This window comes from Epinephelus moara, chromosome 4 (assembly GCF_006386435.1).
Source record: "Epinephelus moara isolate mb chromosome 4, YSFRI_EMoa_1.0, whole genome shotgun sequence".
NCBI classification, from domain to species: Eukaryota; Metazoa; Chordata; class Actinopteri; order Perciformes; family Serranidae; genus Epinephelus; species Epinephelus moara.
Genome location: NC_065509.1, coordinates 27072352 through 27096746, shown reverse-complemented (window position 1 = coordinate 27096746; position 24395 = coordinate 27072352). Strand labels below are relative to the sequence as shown.

General features: G+C 40.8%; 1 protein-coding gene across 1 annotated transcript in view; it reads left to right on the top strand.

Moving 5' to 3' along the window:
• kdrl (kinase insert domain receptor like) overlaps nt 1–24395 on the top strand; it is a 61644-nt gene that overhangs the window by 22631 nt on the left and 14618 nt on the right. Inside the window, exons 11-25 of the mRNA XM_050042046.1 lie at nt 112–226; nt 3324–3432; nt 5427–5711; nt 5937–6083; nt 7396–7524; nt 9748–9854; nt 10715–10844; nt 11997–12101; nt 14512–14625; nt 15071–15159; nt 15295–15448; nt 16202–16299; nt 17851–17973; nt 18379–18490; nt 22221–22320. Of these exons, the coding sequence (XP_049898003.1) occupies nt 112–226; nt 3324–3432; nt 5427–5711; nt 5937–6083; nt 7396–7524; nt 9748–9854; nt 10715–10844; nt 11997–12101; nt 14512–14625; nt 15071–15159; nt 15295–15448; nt 16202–16299; nt 17851–17973; nt 18379–18490; nt 22221–22320 (1917 nt within the window). The remainder of the gene's footprint in view (nt 1–111; nt 227–3323; nt 3433–5426; nt 5712–5936; nt 6084–7395; nt 7525–9747; nt 9855–10714; nt 10845–11996; nt 12102–14511; nt 14626–15070; nt 15160–15294; nt 15449–16201; nt 16300–17850; nt 17974–18378; nt 18491–22220; nt 22321–24395) is intronic.

Here is a 24395-nt window from a genome sequence, read left to right as displayed (position 1 = left end):
TCCCAATTAAACAACATGAAAATCTTTTCTTTTTTTTTCCCTTTTGTTATATTGTTTGCATCTGTCTGTGCATGAGTAGATTGTCTTATCACATTTTTTTCTGTCCTGCAGTTGCATTGCTCACACCAAACCAATCCTGGTCAGCACTGGTGACAGGGGAAATTACTCCCACAACTGGATTAAGAGCATAAACGTCAAGCCTGAACTGGTTAAAGGGAAAAACAAGGTATGCGGTTTCACTCTCTGTGTTTCCACATGTTTTTTAAACAACAGATGTACTTGTAACATACTTTCTGTACCATGAAATGTGGTTGACAAATAGCAGTGACAAACTCAACAGTAGGATTTATACAAAGGATAGCTCAAGAAGGTGTCTTGTCTCTAGAGAATAGCCAATAGATAGGTCAGATTCTCGTAGAAATCTCCTCTGACCGGGGGCTTGAAAATCGGATGAAACATCTGAGATCCATAAATCCTCCAAATTTTCCTGCTATTGGCAGAGATGCTGTACTTCTCTTCACTGAAAATGATTCATTTTGTCTGCATTAGCCTTGACTTATGTAACTGTGACCAAAACCCATGAAAAGGACCTCAGCAGTCCCTTTTGAAGAAATCAGTCTTGTTTTTCATTGCTGCTCTTTAAAAGGCTTGATTTATTCTTGGAAAAAATGACCAGAAAAATATGGGAAATCACTTATTTCACGCACATGAGGGGCTGCATCTAAAAGGGAAGATGGTATATTGATAAATACTGTACATTTGTGTCATAAATCTAACATACTTGGATAACTGCATTGGTATTTCTGTGCTACAAAGGCTTTTCTATAAGGAACAAGATCTCTACCAGATTGTTCCCGCACTTTGAAATGGTGCGCCCATAACTGACAGACACAGTTCATTTCCCCGTACTGGAGTGAAATACACCCTCCATTTCACTGTTTTTTCAGATGAAGAAGGCCTGTAAATGAACCAGCTGCGGCTTCATCCCAGGCCTTGCCAAAGAAACATCTATTATTCTGACATCAGTTAATCTTTTCGGCTGTTGAGGCTCTTGGAATTAAGCCTTTTAAACAGTACAAAAGCTATATGGCTTAAGCCATGCGTGTGCCAAGAGCTGAGAACTGACTTTTATAGATTCTACCCTATACCATTATCTGTGAAAATAAGCCACACTACACACTGAAAAACAGCTGGAAAGAAAATTGTGCTTTGTTAGCTATATACTGCTGTAATTGTACATGAGATAATTATAGAAGCAGGATGTGATCATGAGAACAGCTCATCTACGCAAATAGAAATAGTCTGGAGTTTAAGCACATTTAGTTTTCTTACACCTCAAAAGGTTAAGGTATCAACGTTGGATCGAGGGGTGGGGAAATTGATTTTTAGACGCATCGCGATTCTCTCTTAAAAGATTGTCTCGATGCAGAAGAGTCAATAACCAGAAATTTAGACCATGCTGTATGTTCCTTACAGCTGAACCAATTTGATGGTGAAATGTGACAGGTGGAAAACATGTGCTTTGTGTTTACGTTCTAAGCTTGGCTGATAAGGCTTCTCTTCCCTTTGTTACTCCTGTTGTATTATAAAAGGTAATGGAAGTAAATTCATCTCTTTATTTTAATTATGGATCTATGCTTTTAAAGTACCACGTAGACACACAGAGAGAAAATATATTCATGTATACAAATAAAAAATCTTGATGCATCAAGATCATAGGTCTCTGAGTCATAACCAGATCATGAGGTGCCTAGAGATTCCCACCCCTTGTGGGATCTACCAGCCCGTCAGCTTTTCTCAGGAAACATCAAACACACATTGCCATGCAAACCGAAAACATGCCACAAATTGGGAAACTGTAGACACTTCTGCTAATGTCCTGTGGGAGCCTGTTACTAAAACTGTTCACCCTAAACATAATTAAGAGCAGGCCTCCGCTGCAAGAGTCTGTTGATGGGATTAGGTTAAAGAAACCCATTACAGCAGCCCGGGTCAAATTAGGGCACAGATTCATTGGCATAAAGGTTTTCAGATGGAGTCAGTGATCGTTTTCAATCCAAACAGTTTTGCTCACTGTTTTTTCACTTGTGTTTCTGATGCATACCGAGATGATTTATTGACTCCTCCGATTAAGCGCAGAATGAATCTCACAATCATATCACATCAATTATTCGCTCAAAAAGTAATTGTACATTTTTACAGGGCATCAGCTCTAATATGTCTCTGACATAAATAGGGAGGCACCACTTATTTACAAGTACTCGTGGCCAAACGCCGGTGCTTTATGAGGGTTAGGACTAAGGGTCAATGATAACAAGCAGCAGTTTAAAAGAAGAGGCATTTGTTGGAAGTGAATTCCTCTCTGTCACCCCACATAAATCGTGCTGGCCCGTGAATAAGAACGTAGTTGGGGCCGGGCCTCTGAGCAGCTCCCCAGAAGGCCCAGTAGAGAGGGAGACTGGCCCGGGTCATAATATAAGGAAAACACAGGGGGAATACATGGGCAGAGAGGTCACAGTGCGTCTGGTCAGGTCACCTCTTAGGAACTGTGCACAATTTTTTAAATGACTGCGTTCCAGCTCGGGTTACATCATGGTGAGTAATAGCCGTAACATAATACCATAAGGCCACTCCATCAGTGTTTTGACAAGTGTCAGAGCAGCATGAATTGGACAATATGATATAACTTTTAAACACTTATTCTTTTACTGCCTGAGTGTTTGTATGGTGAGCATTGTAAGCACAGGGAAATTGTTTCATGGCTACAGCTGTGTGTCGGCACAATAGCTCCTACAAGCCCAGGAAGTATAGGCCAGCATTCACCCAGACAATGCACCCACATCATTCACTCACTTTGATGTCGCTGACTGCCCCCAAGAAAACAGATGTCACTATGAACATTGAACAGAGCCCCTCACAGTCTGGCCCTCGCCCAAGTTTCACTTATTATTTTGTCTATTTAAGCCATTACAACGTTGCTCTGGTGCGATGACAAAATTGAGTGTGGCATTAGAAGTGCGTTGCAGGAAATGGACATGGAGCCCCGCAGTAGATCTATAGCGCAGGTCTGAGGGAGACTCAGTGGGTTTTAAACTCCAGATGTATCCTTCCATTAGTGTGACACACTTGATAGTCTAAAACAGACCAGGCTCTGGACCTCTCACCTGCTGGTTCACGATGACTCACTGCTCTGATGGTGATTGAAATCCTAAGGAAAAGTCTCAGTGGAATTCTGCATTGTGATATTAAGCATTTGATGTTTGTCAACATTTTTTATTCTGCTTTGAACAATTAGTAATAGTTGCCCTATTTATCCCAATTAGACTGTGAGCACACTGGTGATCGGAGAGGCCAGCATGTCAGGAAACTACTCCTGTGTGGCCCAGAATGAAGATGGCACCAGCACACTGACAATCCCTTTCTACGTTGATGGTAAGTGGGTCACCAGAATAAGACAGCTGAAATATCAACATTTAAATCTTAAAGGGATCATGCAGATTTTTTAAGTGGGGCACTATAGTAGATGTCGGTCGGCATGCTCCAATTTAAGAGAACCACACAGGAGTACAAGCACAGAAGCTAAGCAATGCACTGCTGTAGACAGGGACAGCAGCAAAACTTATCTTAGCCATCGAAAAAACAACAATATGAGTTGAAGTGTACGCTATATTTAGAATATTTTTTACGCTTTACCTTGCCCCTAGACAGCCCATCCTGACAGGGAACTGAAGCCATTGTCTGTGCTCTCTTCAAGGCCACCAGACTCCTTTGACAAAAACAGAAGTTTTACCATGTAGGACACGAGAGCTGCTGGTCTCCTGCGGGTTAGATCAGTTTGTCCGTTTGTATTATTGTGTGACTCGTAATCACCACAGTCCCAAAATAACACAGACAAACTAACCAATCGAGGCAGCAGTAGACCAGCAACTCCTGTGTTCTGTGAGGTAAAATTACATTTACAATTTACAATTACAATTAAAATTTCGTCAAAGGAGTCTGGTGGCTCCAAAGAAAGCAGATTGTCATTGGGATGGCTCTCTGATGGCACGGTTAAAATATTTTAAATATAATGTACACTTAAATTCATATGGACTTTTAGGTGGACCTTTTATTCTGTGGCTAAAATTTGTTTTCCTGCTGCCCCCGTCTACAGCAGTACATTGCTTAGTGTCCGTGGCAGTACTCTGTCTGCTATTCCAAACTGGGGGTGTGCTGACTGCCACTTACTGTAGGTAACACTGACTATAAATAAACAGCCTCACTTAAAAAAATCAAACTGTCCCTTAAATGCTCAGGTGAAAGTGCACGCTGAAATATACTGAGTTTTACTGCAAGAATTGCAAAGCACACTATACCATGCGCTGGATTCTTTCAAATGATCTACACGTACAGTACACGCTGTAATGAATTGCAAGAACAGGGAAGGAATGTGCAGATTGTATTGTGCAATAAAGTAACCAGAGGGGGGCATTAATTGAAACCATCTTCCTCTGTAGCTGAGCGGCTCGAGGGCGGAAGAGAGGCAAACATGTCTGAGCCATATGGAGTGCTATAACGGCACGCGTTTAAAAACAGCTATGAATAACTGCATTCCTGCTCCGGTGCCAGCAGGTCATTCCTCTTTCTCTGTAGGCCTTCTGAGAATTTACTTTTTTATGTGCATCTGAGCATTTCCAAATGTTCCCAAATTAACGTCCAATGAGACAGTTATGTAATGATAGCAGGGATGATGTGTCACTGCACACAAGCACAGTTCAGTTTGCAACAAAGTGAATCACGTTTCCTTAAGAGCCAAGTGAATCACATCTCCCAAGGGTTGAAGGATTGCTTTTGGAGAGGGATGGATGTAGGTGAACCCATAATTGAGGGGATGCCAAGTACCAAAAATGCATCTCATGGTGTGGCAGAATTCCCAGGAGGACTCCTGCTCTCTTCCAGAGGTGAGTGAGACGGAGAAAGATGGAATGCTGCTAAAAAAAAGAGGACACAATTGTAATAACAGCTGTCTCCTCTTATGGAACACCGAATGCTTTCCAGCAATGAATAAACAAGCACAGTCTGGTTCCCCTGGGGCCCGGACTCAGCTTCTCTCCAATTGGATGAGTGCGGCGGCACCATCAGCCATGCTGTCCACCGCCAACGTGCTTTCAATTAACAGTGATGAAACAGGAAATAACTGCAAATTTGACATTCCTGGCGTTTCAACGAGCAGCTTTGTGTCCAAAACTGTTGTCCAACATCGGATCTAGCCAGCAGGATACCTGTCTGTTCATGTTTGTATAACAACAAGATGGACACCTGTAAAATGATCTTATTCATACCACGGTTGACCCCATTGTCACCATCAATGAATATATTTGAAGCTGAGGATGATTCAACATCATTGGAATCTCGATTTATCTTGTTTGTCTACCTTGTCACACTAGATCGCCCTGAAGAAATGACCATTGAACCCCCGTCAGCCATCGAGGGGGATGACATCACTCTGACCTGCCGGGCAGCTCGCTACCTCTACACTGATCTGCTGTGGCTGGATTCCAGGAATCAAACAATCACTTCCAACGTCTCGAACCTCCAAATCAGCCGCTACTCCATTTCTCTTTCTCTCCATCTGCACAATGTGTCCCGAAACAGCACCGCAGGTTACAAGTGCCAAGCACACAAACTCCACAAGAGAGTTGAACTCAAGGCCGCTGCAGTTATTGTGGACGGTGAGTTGAAGGAGGATATGAAAAGCTGAATGACTAATCTAGGTACATTACCTGACTGTTCCATCATTCTGTAGGCATGTGATAATCCGGCATGTTACTGTAAGTTAGCACACAGGAACAAAGAACAAAATCTTGCAACACTTGATGAGTCGCTGTGTTAACAAAACAGTAACAGAGCAACAGTAACTTATTCAACCTTGTTTTGTTTTGTTTTGGTTTGTGCAGTAAGAAAACGCCCCTGGCTGCGACAGAATCTGACTAATCAAGATGTGAACAGTAGCAGCACCCTGACGCTGGCTTGCTTCGCTCTGGGAGTTCCTCGTCCATACATCATGTGGTACAAAAATGGCATACCAGTGGAAGAAGGCCCAGGTAACTTTAAAATACTATTATTGTGCAGTGCAAAATCAAAAAAGGACTTTAAATGCTGACTTACAGACAAAGAGTAAAGGTTAAAGTCTTTATTGGACAAAAACAAAGTTAGGTACACAGGTGACAGTCCAAAACATCAGACAAACATATCCAAAAATGCCTGGCAGGATGACAGTCCTAAAAACAGAAATAAGGTCAAATATAACCAGGAGAAACTCAGGAAACTAAAGCTGGAACACTTATTGAAACAATAACGACAAACTGTCTCAGACAGAGAAAATCAAACAGACTAAACACACAAGGGAGGAAGGGTAATTAAGGACAGGTAAAACTATTAAGGGTGGGGTAGGTAATCACAACGGCGGGAAACACGAGGGCAGGGAGTGACGTATATGAAACAAGACACAAAGGTGAGTGCCAAAATGAAACAGGAAATTAACACTGACAAACTGGAAACCAGAAAATATAACCTTAATCACAGGACCGGGGTGTAACAAGTATTCCGATTCAATTTCAATGATCAGTGGCACCAGTACAATCCTGGCACAGCAATGCACAAACTGGATAAAGGGCTGGAGAAGAATGAATACAATTTATTATTAGTAGGACTTCATAATCAGCAGCTGGAGCTGTCATAATCTTTGAGAGCCGCTGACAGTTTTCCAATAGGCCTACAGCCAGGCCAGTGAGTTGAGTGATTTTTCTGATTCCAGCATCTTAAATGTGAATACTTTCTGGGTTTTTTTACTCTTCTGTGACAGTAAACTGAATATCTTTGGGTTGTGGAGAAAACAAGACATTTGAGGACGTCATCTTGAGCTTCTGGAAACACTGGTCGATATTTTTACTATTTTCTGATATTTTATAGACCAAACAACTGATAGATTAATCGAGAAAATAATTGACAAATCAATCGACGATGAAAAAATAATCGTTAGTTGCAGCCCTACTGCTGACAAAGCTGAAGTTGCATTCAGTTGAATTCAGGTAATCATATTTGCTTTTACTTGCACACAATAATGCCACTACTCCAAATACTGTGAGAAAATAATTGCGCTAAATCTTTTCATGTAATTTTGATATCCTGAGCTCCCACAGAAAGTATAATTTCTGGCTGTCAGTGTTTGAATCATCGTAGAAATTAAATTATTCTCTATTTTACCAGCTCATGTGCCTCAAGAAAACAACATTTCATTTTCTTTTGCACTACTGCCAGCCTGCACCTGCACAAAATAAGCTGAAAAACAAGTGTTAAATGCCACAGATTTTTTTTTTAACTTTATCAGGCTGACTGTGAGTTTGGGTGTTGCAGGTATCACTTTGGAAGAGGACGGCGTTCTGATGATTGAGAGGGTGAAGAAAGATGACGAGGGCCTGTACGAGTGTGTAGCCAGTAACGTCGAGGGTACTGCGAAAACAAGTGCTGTTGTTACTGTGCTCGGTAAGTCTTTCAGACACCTAACCATCAACAACACTCTAACCTGCTGCATAAACAATACTGGTTCTACAGTGTCAAGTCTTTGCACTGCTGTCTATCTGGCTACAGATCAGATCAAATACGCTAATCACCACCTGCCTAAGCAGTGGAGTCATCAGAAGCCGTCTCTGCCTCATGTTTTCTTGTCACCACCACGAACAGCTCTGCTTTGATTTTAGTGCAAAAAGTTTCCCCTGACAAAAAATCTGTGGCAGCCAGGAATGCCAAGTGAATTCCTTCTAGGGTTTTATGATCAAGGCTTTGGCTGAGGGTCCTTACCTTGAGGACATGACCTCTGGGAAGTGTTAAGAGGTCCACTAATGACTGCTGCAGCAGTCAAGGGGCTGGAAACAAACAGTAGTAGATAGCTGGGATGGAAGACATGTCTCTTAACGTGTGTTTGCATGTGTACCTTTACATGTAAACTGACTTGCTTGTTGAGATGTGAAGGTGGGGATGGCAGTGTAGGTGAGATATCATTCACCCAGTTGTGTCCACGTTGAGCTGAACTGGAATTTCTTTTGATGTTCGTCTTAAACAATTTTATTTGGGGATATCTTAACAAGCGTGTAGCTACTTAGATTAATATTTATATTTTTATACATATACAACAAACAACATGTCCTTCCCCCATCTCACCTGCCTAAACGTGGAGTACACTCAGCTACAAGAGCAAAGAGGAAAAAACATCACATTTATTCCCTGTTAAAGGAGGTTTTTTTTGGAAGTTTCTCCTTATCCGGTGTGAGAATCCAAGGACAGAGGGTACTGTTTGTTGTACAGCAACGAGTAATTCAATTTAATTGATAATAAGCCAGGTCCAGACTACATGAGTTTTTGGCCAATTTATCCTCAAATCACCCCTCCTGACAATCGGAGGAGAAATCTGGTTTTAGATTATCTAAGCAGCTGATGGTGCTGCCTAGCCAGTAAACATCCTAGGCCTTGAGTCTGAAGTTAGCGAGCATACTACTGTTGACCGATAACAAAACTCAACTCCAGTTCTCACTGAGGAGTAGACAATATGTGTTTTTCCCATTTTCATATCCAGACTTCTTTAGCCCTCTACTTTTGTTTTTCTCACTGAAGCATTGTTAACATTACAGCAAGTTGCCAGTCTCTCAATTTTCTTTACATCTGCCTCCCCATGAGATCACGTGAGGTGGTGCATTCATGCTCCCTCTGGCACGATAATCTCAATAGAGAGAAGAACGTCTGTGAAGTTTCTCCTTACATGCAGGATGCAACCTGATTTTCAAATCAGTTATACTCCTGTAGAGTCTGAGCGCCGCTTTAGTCGTATTCAATGTCATTATGTATATCCATATATATATATTTGTATCTGCATGCATGCCTGCATCGATCTGCAAGGTAAATACATAGTAAATACAAAATAGGTATATATCTGAAAACATTTTTAACATTTTGAGTGACATGAGAAGAGATTATATTCCTAATCTGACCCCTGTTGTAGTAGTTCCATGGATAACAAAGAGGAAAAATAAATTAATGAATCTAAGCAGCTAAATTGTATTTACATACTACGTGATTAAATATCCTAAACTGGCAGAAACTGTTCAGGGAAATCAGACATAGTTTTTAGTTTACCCAGAAATATCCAAACCAGATCCCAGATGAGGAGGAAGAATTTCAGTTCATATTCAACAGTTATTGTTATCCATTCCAACTGCACCACAAAGACGTTCCAGCAACAAGCAGTGTTCATGTTCTGCTTCGGCTGTTTAGTCAAAGATCACATGAAATAAGAGCGGGACAAAAACTCTGTGCAGATTTAAGGGATATGAGGTTTTAGAGTGGCGACATGGATGGTTAGAAAAACAGCGTTTGGAAGAAAATATTAAAGGAAAAAGTGTGGTATGCATGTCCCAAACAAACCCGAAATAAATACCAAAGTGTGTTTCCACTTCCTTTTTGTATACATTCTCTCAGAGAAAATTTAGGAAGAAACAAATAAACAGAGGAATGACGTGAAATAAAAGTCTCCAATCATCTCCAGTCAAAACTCAGACCCTCTATTCGGAAATTTGTAACAGACTGTTTTCTTCTGATCACAATTCACCCCAAATCCCCGTCAATATTATATGACAATTTAAGAGATCATGAAAAGTCCACAGTGATTATTTGCCAAGGAGGTCTGGTAGTTGATGACGGGTCTTCTCTTTCCAGGGGATGAGGGGAAGCCAAATGTTGAGGTAATCATTCTGGTGTGTACGGGAGCTGCAGCCACGTTCCTTTGGCTCATGCTTATCCTCTTCATCCGCAAGCTACGGAAGGTAAGACATTACACTGCTTCTTCATCTCCAAAATCACATGAGATAAGCATTTGCCAAGATGTGGAAAGTTCATGTGTCATGGCATTTGTGAATTTTTTTTTTTTTTTTTAACGGTTCCTGTTTCAACTAATTTAGCTCCTATGACTTTATAGAAGTGGCTGACTCACTCTTGCTGCCAAATCCAGTTAAAAGAAAGGACAAATTTAGCCAGTGTTTATGATTTCAACATATCCTGAAAATGGGGAAGTGGTAAGCTTGTGTTTATATGTACAGTCAAAGGAGAACACCATGTACGTCAACATTTTCACTTCCTACTAATCATTTGAAAGACAGAGATACCGTCTGTCTGTCCTTTTTTCTTGATAACTGTTCATTCAATCAACTTGACACGTAGTAGGTGTATTGCTGAGGACCCAAGGAAGTGCAGTGTCAAATTCGAGCTCATGAGATCTATGGGACATATTTATTACCAGTGTGTTATGTATGGACTGTTAAGTGTACCCTATGAACTGTTATACCACCAAAGGCATGCTGGGTACAGCTCGGTCTCCGCCACTTGCACATTCAAGAACGGATGAATAAAGAGAAACAAGATAGAAAGATATTTTAGGGAACTCAAACATTTGAAGCATCAGCAATATAACTTTAATAATGAATGCTTTTATTCCCAGATATAGCCTAGTCCCAAGTAGCTAGCTGTTAGCAAATGACGTGTGTACTCCCAAGGAGTGTAAAGTTGTTTGGTTGAGTGGTTCTCAAAAAAAAGTTGCAGGCTGAAATTCAAAACAGGCACTGCACTAATTGTCGAAAACTTTTTGAGGATAACCATGAAATTCACATTTGTCTTCTAACACCCTCAGCAACCAGCACACTATAAGATGGGTCCGTCGATCATCATTGACCCTGATGAGTGTCCCCTGGAGGAGCAGAATGATCTTCTTCAGTATGACAGCAACAAATGGGAGTTTCCCCGTGACCGCCTGCGACTAGGTGAGCATGCAGTGTGCGGGAAAAAGTTTCAAATGATATTGCATTCATGTGGTTTCTTTACCTCCTCTAAATTTGAAATAGGTTAATCGAGAAGCTAAATCCATTACTTTCAGTACGTAGTTAAACACAATAGCCAGTTTTACACATAGACTGTACAAAATAAAAGACATAGCTACCATGACATCACCCATTAGTTTGTGAATTCCTGTTTTAAAGCCTCAAGTTCGTCATTTTGGCCCTTGCCATCTTGGATTTTTGTAGAGAGGAAGTGAGCATATGTGGATGAGAGGGTGGAGCTGTGGAGGAGTGAGTGGTGGATCTGAGTCTTAGTAATGACAGCTCACACATCCTGTCACTCAAAGCAGCCCCACCCTTAATTCTACATAACTATAAACCTTAATAAAATTTAAACAGGTGAGTTATATAAAAATGTACCCTCTGTACAGCTGTCATGAAGGGTGAAATTAGCTATAGAGACAAAACTGTCTTTCGTACCAGGCTGTAAACATGTTTATTTCTGCTGTAAAGTTGGGCACTTTAACATGGGGATCTATGGGGACTTGTTTCTGGAGCCAGCCTCAAATGGCCATTGGAGGAACTGCAGTTTTTGGCACTTGCACATTGACTTTATTTTTCAGACCTGGAGGTTGCTGCTTGTTTTTACAGGTCACCATTTTTCATATTTTCTTTTTTCTCTTTTCTTTGTGTCATGAATGGAGTCATTTAGTATTTTTTATTTTACTGTCATTCACATCAATGTGTCTGATATCTCTGCTACTATCGAGAGCAGTGAGACTGAATATCAGCACTCAGACAAAAAGTCAAGCTGCATGATTTCTTTAACAAAAGGTTAGAAGTTCATTTTAAAAGTGGTTCATGGTGAGAATATACACACAGTCACATTAAGGTACATGGAATAGGTGTGACCCCTCTCTGCAGCTGTTGTGTAGGGTCATTACTTATCAGTGACCTGCGCTGTCATCCAGTCTTAAGTGAGCCATAAATTCTCTGGAGAAACTGCCTGACAGCGTATTGTTTTAATTACAGCCCCATAGCCTGACTGACAGGGAATAATCCAGTCTGATTGTTCTGCCCGAGGGACGGGAAACTCTAATGTCGTCCCACTTATCAAATACCTTCTCCCTTTGCCAGGCAAAACTCTTGGCCACGGAGCTTTTGGAAAAGTGGTGGAGGCTTCTGCCTTTGGGATCGACAAGCTCTCAACCTGCAAGACTGTTGCCGTCAAAATGTTAAAAGGTAGGATGTCAAAAACTCCATTCACTGATGGAAAGTAATAACCATTTGTAATGAGAAAACCACTTGTTCCTTTCCACATAATCGTAGTTTGCCCCTGTGGCCCCTCTTTCTTCATCCTGGAGGTACCAGCGCTCATGACAGACGGGCCAGCTTTAACGTCACAGTATCTATTGTTGTATAAGTAGCAGATGAATAACAGCTTTCTGTCATTTCTGCAGAGGATTTATTTCTTGTGCACATTACAGACTCATGAGCTACAGCACCACATGTGCCTGTAGTTAGTGTTTGTATGGCGCATCGGTTCAAAGTAAAGCATGCAATGTCTGTTCCTGCAAAGTGCAGTTAGAGGTAAAGGCTTAGACCTCTAACCCTGTCCTTGATGAAGAGATTGAGCGCATGCAGATGTGACAGCTCGGATCAGAATGTCCCAAATTTGCAGGTGAAGAAGAGTTCAAAAGTTTAAGATGCAAAATAAGCCGTTAAACGTGTTTATTTTTGCCACATTTTAGAAATTCCAACATTTGGAAACTATCCTCCATCTCCGGTCTTGATTTTAAAGAGGAATCATTTACAGTCTCATTCCGATGTCGTTCCAAATATCCACAATGAACCATAAATGTTTGAGCAAACATGAAAACAGGAAAACCAACAAGCTGAAAACAGTTGATGACAGATGCTTACTTATTTCATTCACCCCAGCTTAATGCAGTATGTGAATAAAATCTAATTCTCCAAAAACCTACCTTTTTTATGCTACCAGATGAGCAAGCTGCAGAGCAATCAGTGACTGGTGATATGATGATGATGCATCATGAAAAATGGGCCTGCTGGTTAGATGTATTGGTCACTGTCATATCATTAATCATGTCTCAGCATAAATCACACACTCTGAGAAGAAGAGACTCTGGCTGTTGTTAGCCGTAGGTCAAACTTAATGGAAAGCAGCAGGTCTCCTCAAATTGACCGTGGTTTAGCGGGAGACTCCCTGGCTGCTTTAGCTTCTAGCTCATAAATATCCGGTTGGTCGAAGCAACATAAAACAGCCCTCTAAATCTCGATTTTCATAATTCAAGGTTAAAGCTTTACCAAATCAAAATCATATATGTAATATGAGCACCACTTGTTTTAATTTATTTGGCATTTATCTTTGAAGATGTCCTCCATCAGAGGCCGCTTCATATCGCTGGGCCTAAAGCAATATTATTATTTTTTAGTCATATTTAATGAACTCTCAAAATTAAATTCCGCAGTAATCCAGCTACAAGGGTTCAGGTTCTTATTTCGACTTTGTCACAATACTGGCAAACTGCTAAGACGGAATTTATTCTTGAAATGCAAAGAAAAGTAGAAAACAGCATTATCTGGATGTTTAGGGCTGCTGTAGATTAGTTTCTCAGTCAATTAATTAATTAATCATTTGGACTATAAGACATTAGAGAACAGTGAGAAAAGCCTCTTACAATATCCTCGAGCCTAAAGTGACTTCATCAGATGTCTTGTTTTGTCCAACCAACACCCCTAAACCCCCCAAAAATCATTTTACTATAATGTAAGGGGAAAGAAAGCATTTAAGAACCTAGAAATATCATACTTTTGCCATTTTTGCTTGAAAAATTAATTCTAGCGAATAACCAAAATTAATTAATTGACCTATTGTTGCAGCTCTACACATTTTGGTGTAATAATTTTGTATATTTTTGTCATACTGTATTAGACATATGATATTCTAGACATAGTAACTTGAATTTTAAACTAGCTTCCTTGTTTTTACTTATTTTTACAACAATAGTTTAATACAGTAAATCCCTATGCATCTTAAAGCTGTGTTTCAGCTGTAAGATGACACAGTTTACATTAAACATCTCAGAATATGCCGTAATGGAAAAGTCAGACAAAAGTGGGAAGGAAATGCAAACGAGCTGTTAATTATGCACCAGTCTCTCTTAAAGTACAAACAAATAATGGTTAAACAACTGGGGGTTTCAGTGCAAATGTCAGTTTTAAAGTTAGATTTCACTGGGAATCAAACACGTCTGGATTTTATAAAATTTTCTGTGATGCGTGTTTGAGTGTTATTTAAAGTTTGTGCCTCCCTGTGTATGAAAATATCTTTCAACATAAGAACAGAGCTGAGTAGACTTGCTTTCTTTTTCACTCCATTATCTTCTTCATTTCCATTATCTCCATTATCATTCCATCGTGCACGATCTTAACTGAATCTTTTTGTGAGGTGGGCTCATTTTTTTCTTTCATCTTCCATCCTAACTTCTTAACAGTGAAAATTCAGTTGTTCAAAGAGGACATTTAAACTCAATGAAAATCTAATTGTATTTTGCAAGTTTATATCAGCATGTTAAATGATACACCAACCAATGCTAAACAAGTTCTCTGTGTGTTTACATTATTACAGGAGGCGCTACATCAAATGAGCGTAAAGCTCTGATGTCAGAATTAAAGATCCTGATCCACATTGGCCATCACCTGAACGTTGTCAACCTGCTGGGAGCCTGCACGAAGCCTGGAGGTGAGCTTTATTAATGACCAAGTGATATAATACAATTCCACTGTTTTGATATTTGTATAAGAAAAATACATAAAATTACTCCTATACTGCAATGTATCCCTATATAACTGTTTCTACCTTTATCTAATGAATCAGTGTCCCACGAATGGCATCATCACCTTACATACTTAATGTAAAGTTACAGAGTTAGTATAAAGTTAGGTAGATTAGGTTTAGGAAAAGAAGCATGGCACATTACAGAAAAGAAATATGGCAAAGACGTACCTTAAAAATGACTCAAATTTAATTTGGTTTCACACAGTGTTTATTTTAAAGTGTGTTCTTTTGATGTCTTTTACATAATGTTTATTTATATGGAGAAGAAGCATGATAACACCATGTTTTGTTGTCTTTGAAAATTATGCTTCACAGTAAAAACATTTGAACAAATATTCTGTCTTAACAGGCCCATTGATGATGATAGTGGAATTCTGCAAATACGGCAACTTGTCCAACTATTTGAGAGGCAAGAGAGATGACTTTCTCGTCTACAAGGTGAGTCACGAGCTGCATGATTTAGACTTTCAGGCACTCTTGCTTTCTCATCATTCTGGCCACGAGCCCTGTGCATGTCAGCAGCAGCGTTTAACCTCCTCTCACTTTAACATGATATATGTGTGTGCTGGTCAGAGCCAGGACGGTAAGGTGGTGTCATCAGGATCGCGCTGCGAGCTGAGTGAGCTGATGAAGCGCCGCCTGGAGAGCGTGGCTAGCACCGGAAGCTCGGCCAGCTCTGGCTTCATCGAAGATAAGAGCTACTGCGACTCAGAGGAAGAGGAAGAAGGTAAAGGCCAAGCACGTCTTGCTTCCCTTCAACCCCCGCACCCCTCCCCCCCTCCGATTGTCCCTCCTGCTGTCTCTCCCCTCCCCTCACCTCTGCTCCACCCCTCCTGCCCAGGAACGAAAGCTCCCCTCAGATTGTTTTCTAGCCGAGTCTGATGGGACGTTTCCTCCTCCTGTTCAGCAGTACAATCACTGCAGCAGGAGCCACTGTCACCCCACTGAGTCTGGGGAGGCGTCTGTTTATTTCCTGTCCTGACCTGAGTATTGCTCTGCTCTGTGGCTCCAGCTCGGACACTGCACATCCGCCATGTTGTTCCTGATGTGTTATTTCTGGTTTGATTAGCTGTTTACTCAGGTGGGGCCAGTGGAAGGACTCCTTGTGAGTTCCTCTCGCAGCACGCTGGGCCCATAACCACACGTTTCACCTGACATTTGAAAAAGAGGAGGAATTGTAATTTGTTTTCATCTCTCATCTGTAAAGGATGTTTTAAAGAACAGCGTGTAGGAGGAGACACGTCCGTGACAGGATGCATTGTGAAGACGATATGTTTAAGTCCTGGACTTTACATTTGCAGTTTCCCCTTGAGAATCATCGCTGTTTCATCTTATTTGATTTATCTGACAGAGAGCTCCCGATCACACAGACTGCATTTAAAATCACGCTCAGATGAGAAGGATGATTCCTCTAAATTTAAAGGCCATATACATCTAAATCTGTCGCAGTGGGAAAACTCTGTACTCTTTTCTTTTGCAGAATCTGAGGATTTATATAAGAGGGTCCTGACGTTGGAAGATTTAATTTGCTACAGTTTCCAAGTTGCAAAAGGCATGGAGTTCTTGGCTTCACGCAAGGTATTTTCTTCTTCACACAAATCACTCCAGACACCTATTTTATTCTAAACAGCTGTGTATACATTTTTTTTTAAATCTATGTTGTAGTAGTTGTGTTTTTATTTAAAAAATTATGTTATGTAACTAAAATGAAAGGAGTCTCTGTCTGTCGGTATGTGAAGTACGTATTTCCTTCAGTAATCTCGACAACCGTTTATCGACTTCACATTTTGCGGTTACATTGCTGAGGACTCAAAGAAGTACACCGTCAAGTGCAAGCTCTTGAGATCACAGGACATATTTATGAGTAGTGCGTTATGTACACACTGTTAAGTGTAATGAGAGGGGACTCCGAATAACTGTTACACCGCCAAATGGCAAGCTGGGCATAGCTAGTTCTTAGTCGCTCGCTACAGTATATTCAAGAACAGATGACGAGAGAAAGACTGTAAATGTTGCATTGCAGCTAACTCAAATATTTGAAGCATCAGCGATGTAACTTCCAGAATGAATGATTTTGTTACAGGAAAAAGACCAGTCCCAAATAACTAGCTGGCGTATACTCTGGCATTGTTAGGGGACACATCTTTGTCATGGCAGGTGTATTGCTCGAGACCCAATGAAGCGCAGTGCCAAGTGTGATGTTGTTTGGATGAAATATTCTTGAGAAAGCTGTAAGCAGCAACATGAGGCCAAGAAATTAGCCTGTTCCGAACAAGCACGTTACTCAGTATAGTGTTGTCCAGAGCAATGGTTCCCAACTGGTCCAGCCTCAGGGTCCAGATTTCTCCTTAGTCAGTAGTTTGAGGTCCCACAGTTTAATACATTCAGCGTCATACTTGCATCTGGCCATGTCGCTGAGCTAGTTTGCTGTCTCTGTCAAGAAGCTGTCGGCTAGTCACTCACTCTACAGCAGGAAACAACACTTCAAAATAAAAGCTCTGTGCTGGAAATTTACTGTACTTACAAATACAGTGTGTTTTTTTATAAACTTGGCACGTTTGCGAGTCACTTGCGGCCCATTCAGATTGGACCTGCGACCCACTTCTGGACCGCGACCCACCAGTTAGGAAGCAGTGGTCTAGAGTGTAGTATAGAGTAGCCAAATCTTTTAAAGTTGTTGTGCATGCAGTTCATGCTGAAAGTGTTTTTGTTGATAAATAAATAAATATACAGCAGACGACGACTTAAACAATGTGACTTTTCTTTTATTTAAGTGTAAAGCACTTAATCGTTGTATGGTCTCTCCCCCATTACCCCAGTGTTTCTAAAGAATAACAGTCTAGAACTCGGCCATTTTAAAGTCATTCATAATTTTGGGGAGACCGGACGGGACTGATTAAAGAATGAAGCCATTGTTGTAAATAATCCGTTACAGACCATTTCGTAGCCTGGATATGGAACACATCATCTCCCATTGTAATATCACTAATGACTTGACCATGTGTTCCTCCTCCATGCCTTAAAGCATGCAGCGCACCACTGTAAGGTCAATTACACACAGAAAACTTTAAACTTATGTATGTAAATGTCGTATTGAATAAGACTTTGTTTCTTCCTTTTTTTCATCAGTGCATCCACCGTGACTTGGCTGCACGGAACATCCTGCTTTCTGAGAATAACGTGGTGAAGATCTGTGATTTCGGACTTGCCAGAGACATCTACAAAGACCCGGATTATGTGCGCAAAGGAGATGTAAGTTCATTCAAATCTAGTTGTGTCTTTTTCCAGCTGTCTGGTGTTGGTTTGTCTGGTTTGTCTGTCTGGTACTGGTTTACAGAAAAGTTGCTCGCAGCTTTTTCATTAGTAGATAACATGCGAAACTATAAGCTATCACTGACTTGGCAGAAAAAAGGAGAGCTGAGTCAGTGCAGCAGTTCTTGGAAATCTAAAAAAAAGAAATTAAAATCAGTGTTTTTCTTTGAATACTAAGTACAGGGAACCTGCTTAGAGACTAAATAAGTCGTAGTTAAATCAAAAGAATCACCTACACGGCAGTGTCCAACTTGCTCTTCACAGATGTAACAGTGTAATTAGTGAGATGTCCACACCACTGAGATAAGGGAGTAAATGATTTCTTTTATCTTAATATCTGCACAGGCCAGACTGCCACTGAAGTGGATGGCACCTGAGGCCATTTTTGACAAGATCTACACGACTCAGAGTGATGTTTGGTCCTTTGGTGTTCTCATGTGGGAAATCTTCTCTCTGGGTAAGTGTCATGGCTCACATGCACTGTCTAACATACAGGGGAACAAAGAACCCTAATGCTAATGCACCAATCACACATGAAAACCTAGGGCTGCGACACATGCCACAGCGGTAGCTGAGTGCTGCTCTGTGTTTCTACATGGACAACAGTGTATTAGAGGGCGCAAAAACACGGCATGTGTACGCACATAAAATAAACAATTTGTAAAAGCATCTAAAAATAAACTAAATACAATACTAACACTTACATGTTAAAGTATCAAGTTCTGGTGCTCACCATGATTTATTTTCATCAAAGTTGAAACCTGTCTCATGAATTGTTCTCAATATTACATCTGACATACTAACAAATAAAAAATGCCCCTGTCTATAATTAAAGGATACCGTTATTTCCAAGTAAAGTGAAAGCAGCAGGGCTCTTTTTGTTTTGCCCAACAGAATTGCGTGGTGAAAGCGAGGCTTCTAGGAAACCAGTCTTAAAGCCGATGGTGTCATCATTTTTTAGCCGTTACATTGCGCAATCAACATTTACCTCATCATGAAAGTTAAAGTCTATTTGCACTGTGAACATAGCGCTCTTGTGTCAGAGCTGTTAAGTGAGAAGAGAGCTCCAGCTTGGTGGACTCACTCGATGCCCCTGGCTATGCAGCCTCACCAGATGCACTGGGCAATAACTGTCTTCTTCTTCTGTGTATTGTGCCTTTAGGACAAAGGGCCTGAGCTCACATTTTCAGCTTGAGAAAACCATTTTCATGCCACTCAAACATTAGTGAAGTTAGGCTGTGATTTTTACAACAGGCATGGGACATTAAAACGAGAGAACACCTCCTATTTAAATTACCCGTTTCTCCCCAGCTGGCAACACAAACTCACTGTAACCAAGCAGCCTGGTCAGTGTAAAAGTGTGCCCCTGCTGTGAAACCACTGCAGCCTTTAAGACTGCATTGTGTGTCGGTCCATGACTGCCTGTGCACTGTGGCACAGAGCTCACCACATGTTTCTATAGCAGGACTCAACATGAAATATTGTATGTTTAAATGTCACCATGGGAGTCAGTAGAAACATAAGAGTAAGTGTAACCAATGTTGGATGTATTGCCATTCTGTACTTTTGAATCACTGCCATGCGGTGTCGTCGCCCACTGCAGTGTAAAGAAAAGTGTATCAAATTGCATATTCTTTTAAATGTAAAGAGCACTGACGTCATTATTACACTCTCCCTTTTGTCTTTCCCTCTTTCTCTTGGTCTCTTTCTCCCTCTTCTTCACTCTTGACACATTCTCACCACATTTTTCCGTTAAAGAAACACTTACACATCTGGGTAGTGTTAGTGGGGGCCTCTGAAAAATAAATCAGGAAACAAGGATACAAAATGACCAAGAAAAATGGCAAACAAGTGGAGCTCTGCAACCCGATCGTGTTTGGAGGTCAAAAGTTTTAGGGTAACCCAAGTGTGTTTTTCAGATCGCTCTGCGGACCAAAAGTGTGTCAGTTCCGTTTTGTGGGTTTGAATTTCCAGAGCTTGTTTGGATAGTGTTGACGCCAAAAAGTGAACCAGGCCTGTGTGGTGTTAGTCATACTATAAATACTCTGTATCAAGAGATTACTTTTAAATAGAGAAAGCTATTAGAGAAAATTCTGTCACGTCATAAAACATAGGTAAGATCTTTGGACTGTGCAGATATTCTATATCACAATAAGATATTATAACACACAATAGGATACGATACAGTACGGTTTAAGCAGGTAAAATTCTCATTAACAGTCTGTCTGTATGTGTACAGATACTTTTGAAAAAATGATATTTTCCCCCTCTTTTTTAAAACATGATTCTGTCCACACGACCTTTGTTTTACAAAATATCTCTGTCCACACCAGAGCCAAAACACGACTCCAAATGCTTGCCAACATTTGGTGTCTTCAGCTGTCTCCCCTCGTCACACAGGTAGTAAAGTGTACAAGCTAACGTTACCTATTTGAAAACACCTACTGGAGATTTCATCACCGTTTATTGCAGTTAGTATGTAAGAATATAGGAGCTCTACACCTTCACAGGCACTTTAAAAAAATCTCCATTTTTGTGACCTAAAGTGGTCCAGAGGCCAAAATGTAGAGGAAAATATTCCTTTTTTAGGTTCGTACATGATGTGAACAGCATGTTTACACACCAACCGTCACATCGCGGAACATGGAGTCCACTTCGGCTGCAGCTAGAAATATGACCATGTGAACAGTAAGACTTGGGATTTGAAATGTTTTCTCTGCAAATCCAAGATTGTCTCTTTGACTTATGCAGTAAGCTTTATTTCTTTAGTTGTTCGAACACTTTGCCAAGCTCAATCTGCGGTTTTCCTATAAATGTGTGTTGCCACAAAGATGGTGTTTTATATTTTGTCTGGGGATTCAAGCAAGCAAAAATATTTTTTATGACCTAGGAAATTGTATTGATAACATAAAATGAGCCGTTATATTCCAAAACTAACAAAATCCGATATTGTATAGAAGCCGGTTCAGCGTATTACTGTATGTTTTCACAGGGGGCCGAGCATTAAGAAGCCTTTGGCTCTCTAAATTCAAATTTTATTACCAACATGACAGTTCAAATATAAATAAGATAGTTTTGGTTGGCGGGTGATATATTTGACAGTTTCATGACTCAGCAAATTTAACAACATTACACATTCACTGTATACCATGAGTGGTCCTCACTTACATCATCCAACCAGATCTAATCAAAAATACAATGTATTTCATTTTTTTTTCTGTTACACAATTCTGCAAGATGTTGGAAAGCAGCAGTGGTTTCACTCACCAGTAAAGGGAGTTTAATGTTCCCAGTAGGAGATCAGGAATGCACCAGAGACTGGGCAGGTGTTGTCTTTGTAATTTCTGCACATTGTGCATAATAATTCTTTAAAACTGTTTTTTGAAGTTGTTTCTTTTCTGCTCATGGCCCAAGACTTGGTGTTGATGTTACATTCAGTCATTTATCCAGACACACTAAGTATTCCAGTGCACTATAAACTACACTCATGTGTCAGTTCATTAGGTACACCTCGCTAAAACTAACGCTGTCTAATGCAACCTGCAATAAATCAGAACTTCATGATAGCTATAATGTTCAGGGAGGTGTTTATTCAACTTTATGGTCATTTTGGAGGCTGTAGCTTGTGGTGCTGTTGAACTGTATTTTATAATGCAGCAAGGTGTCTCTAGTCGGCGGCCGACCGTTGGCTCTGTGTGTCAGGGCCTTATTAGCCTACCCTCTCTGATATAAACAGGGTGCACTAAAATACGAACAACTGATTTTATTTTCATTACAAAATTATCAATGTGATGTATTACTTTACCTCTCACAAGTTTCTTCCTTCTTTGACTGTGCTTCATTCTGCAGAAACCTTTCCATGCAATATGTGTCAATAGTTTAAAACGTACATTATTGAGAACATTTTTGTGAATAATGGCACCCTCAGGATTTACTTTGGAGCCTTTAAAATACCTCAACTGCTATCCAAATATTAACGCTGTCGTTATTATGTGGCTGAACACAGACTGCTAACACTTTCTTATAAGTATCTTACATTTGTATTTTACAATGTCAGTATCATGTAAAAAGGCAACACATATCATCTCATCCCATCTCATGTAAAGTCATACAAATATACTGTGTATGGTGTTTTTTATGCACAACAAATAACTTTGTAATGAACCTTTCCCCGTTTCCTCTCCCAGGTGCCTCCCCGTATCCTGGCGTCCAAATTGACGAAGAATTTTGCTGCAGGCTTAAAGAGGGGACCAGGATGAGAGCGCCAGAATACTCTTCCTCTGAAATGTGAGAATCCCTTTTAACTATTTCTTCAGTAAACAGCAGATGAAAGTAAATACGTACCTGCATGCTGTCCCCCTCCAGAGAACTTTGTAGTGAACTTTGTTTGGGAGCATTAACTTAATTTTTCCGTCCTATCCTTAAAAGCTGCGTTTTGGAAAATGTAGGATTGCAAACATTTTATTGTTTGAACTATTTAAATCTTTATGACGTTTCTATATAACCGGGTAGTCTTGTGTACCCCAGCCAGCCGGCTACGTGTTCCCAGCTGTACGAGCTCCTCACAGAGGCCAAGAAAATAAAGGCTGCATGTAAAAGCCACTCATATCGATATATAGCAAAGAGGAGGCATTGTATGTTTCTTCCTCTTTAGAGTTGCACCAGCAGGTCAGAGGTGCCTGATAAGAATCCTGGGTAATACTGCTCTGAATGCTGCAGGAGGACACATTAGCTACTGAAGCTCTGAAGCATTTTCTGAGTGACAGTGGCGCAGATGTAACTGAGCATGATGTGGAGTCCAAGTTCCCCTGAGTGAGGAAGGCCAGAGACCTGGTGCTCATTTTGAGCAGGGGCTGGTGGATGGTGCTGGACATAAATATCTGTGGGAGAACAGAGAGTCCTCTTCTTTGGTGTCAGTGCTGTCAGTCAGTGACGCAGCTAAACAAACTTTTGTTGTAATAAGAATACTTTGACTCTTTTGTGTGATGTACAGCCGATCCGGACCCAGCCTGAGCTCTGCAGCTCACTTCAACATGTGTGCATACCTCATGTCTGCTTTTAATTTAAAATGACTCATATAGTCCACAAATCTTATTTGTTTTGAAAGCATAATGCTGCACTTCTACTTAATAATGATGTGATATCAAAAGGTCCAGAGTTTTAAAGCAGCTTGTGCCAAGTAAAGCTAACTGAATGAATTTATCAGCTTCGCAAAGGACACAGTGATTGGAGGGGATAGACAAAATCTAATCCAGACTGCAGCGTGCAGTCAGAACAGAAGATCTGTAGATCTAGACCCACTGGTGCCAAGAATCTCTCATATGTTCCATCTCGGAAAAATGGAACTGCCAGATTATATATTTTGCGTGCTTATGTGAGGCCTGCCACTAATTTAAAGCAAAGATAAAGCTGCTGATATCAGTGTGAATGGGATGCACAGCAATACACTCAGAGTCAGTGGGGTTAACTCCCCTGGAGAGGTCTGCAGTTGATCACGTGTGTCTCTAAGCCCAGGTTTTGACACCTTGACCCTCACCTCAAACTCATAATATCTGAATGATGAAAAGCACATGAGGTTGCAGGCAGTGTTGAGCAAATAATTTGTACCACTGCAGCTTTGATTCATCAGGAATGTTGTCTTCCGCCTGTTAATAAGATCCCACGTGCTGATGCATTGCAGAGGAATTTAGCGGATGCTGCTCAGAAAACATGCTCCTCAGTGGGAGGACAATAAATAGGATGCTCACTTCCCATCCTTACACACTTGCCCAACCGGACAAGTTCCACATAATCTCCACCCCTGCCGCCGCCACCACCACCACCACCACCACCTCAGCAACACCACACTCCCTCAAGACCCCAAACATGCGGGGGAAGGCAATTTATTCTCATTGCGTACTAGGCAGGAAATGTGGTTGTGCAGTCATACAATGTGTCTACTTACCCCCCCCCCAATGATATGCTTAAAGACTGTGATCATGCTCCCCACATCCTGTCACCATAAGGAGGGCTCCCACCTGGATGAGTATACTCTACGCTCATTAACGTGGGAATCACAGCAGCCGCTTGGCTTCTTTCAGCCAGGAGCAGAGAGGTTTAGATGCCCTGCACACAAACACAGATGGAGAGGAGGGGGGGGTCAGTAAGGAAGCAGCAGACCATCTGCTTTTACAAGTCCTCAAACTTCAGATTGATTACTAACTAACTAACTTTATTTACATAACACTTAAAGGGTCATGTGTAGGATTTAGGGAAATACACTGGAAGAAATAAAATATAATATAATAAGTGTGTATTCTTTAGTGTATTATCAACTGAAGATAGTAATCCTTGTGTTTTCATTACCTTAATATGAGGCGTTT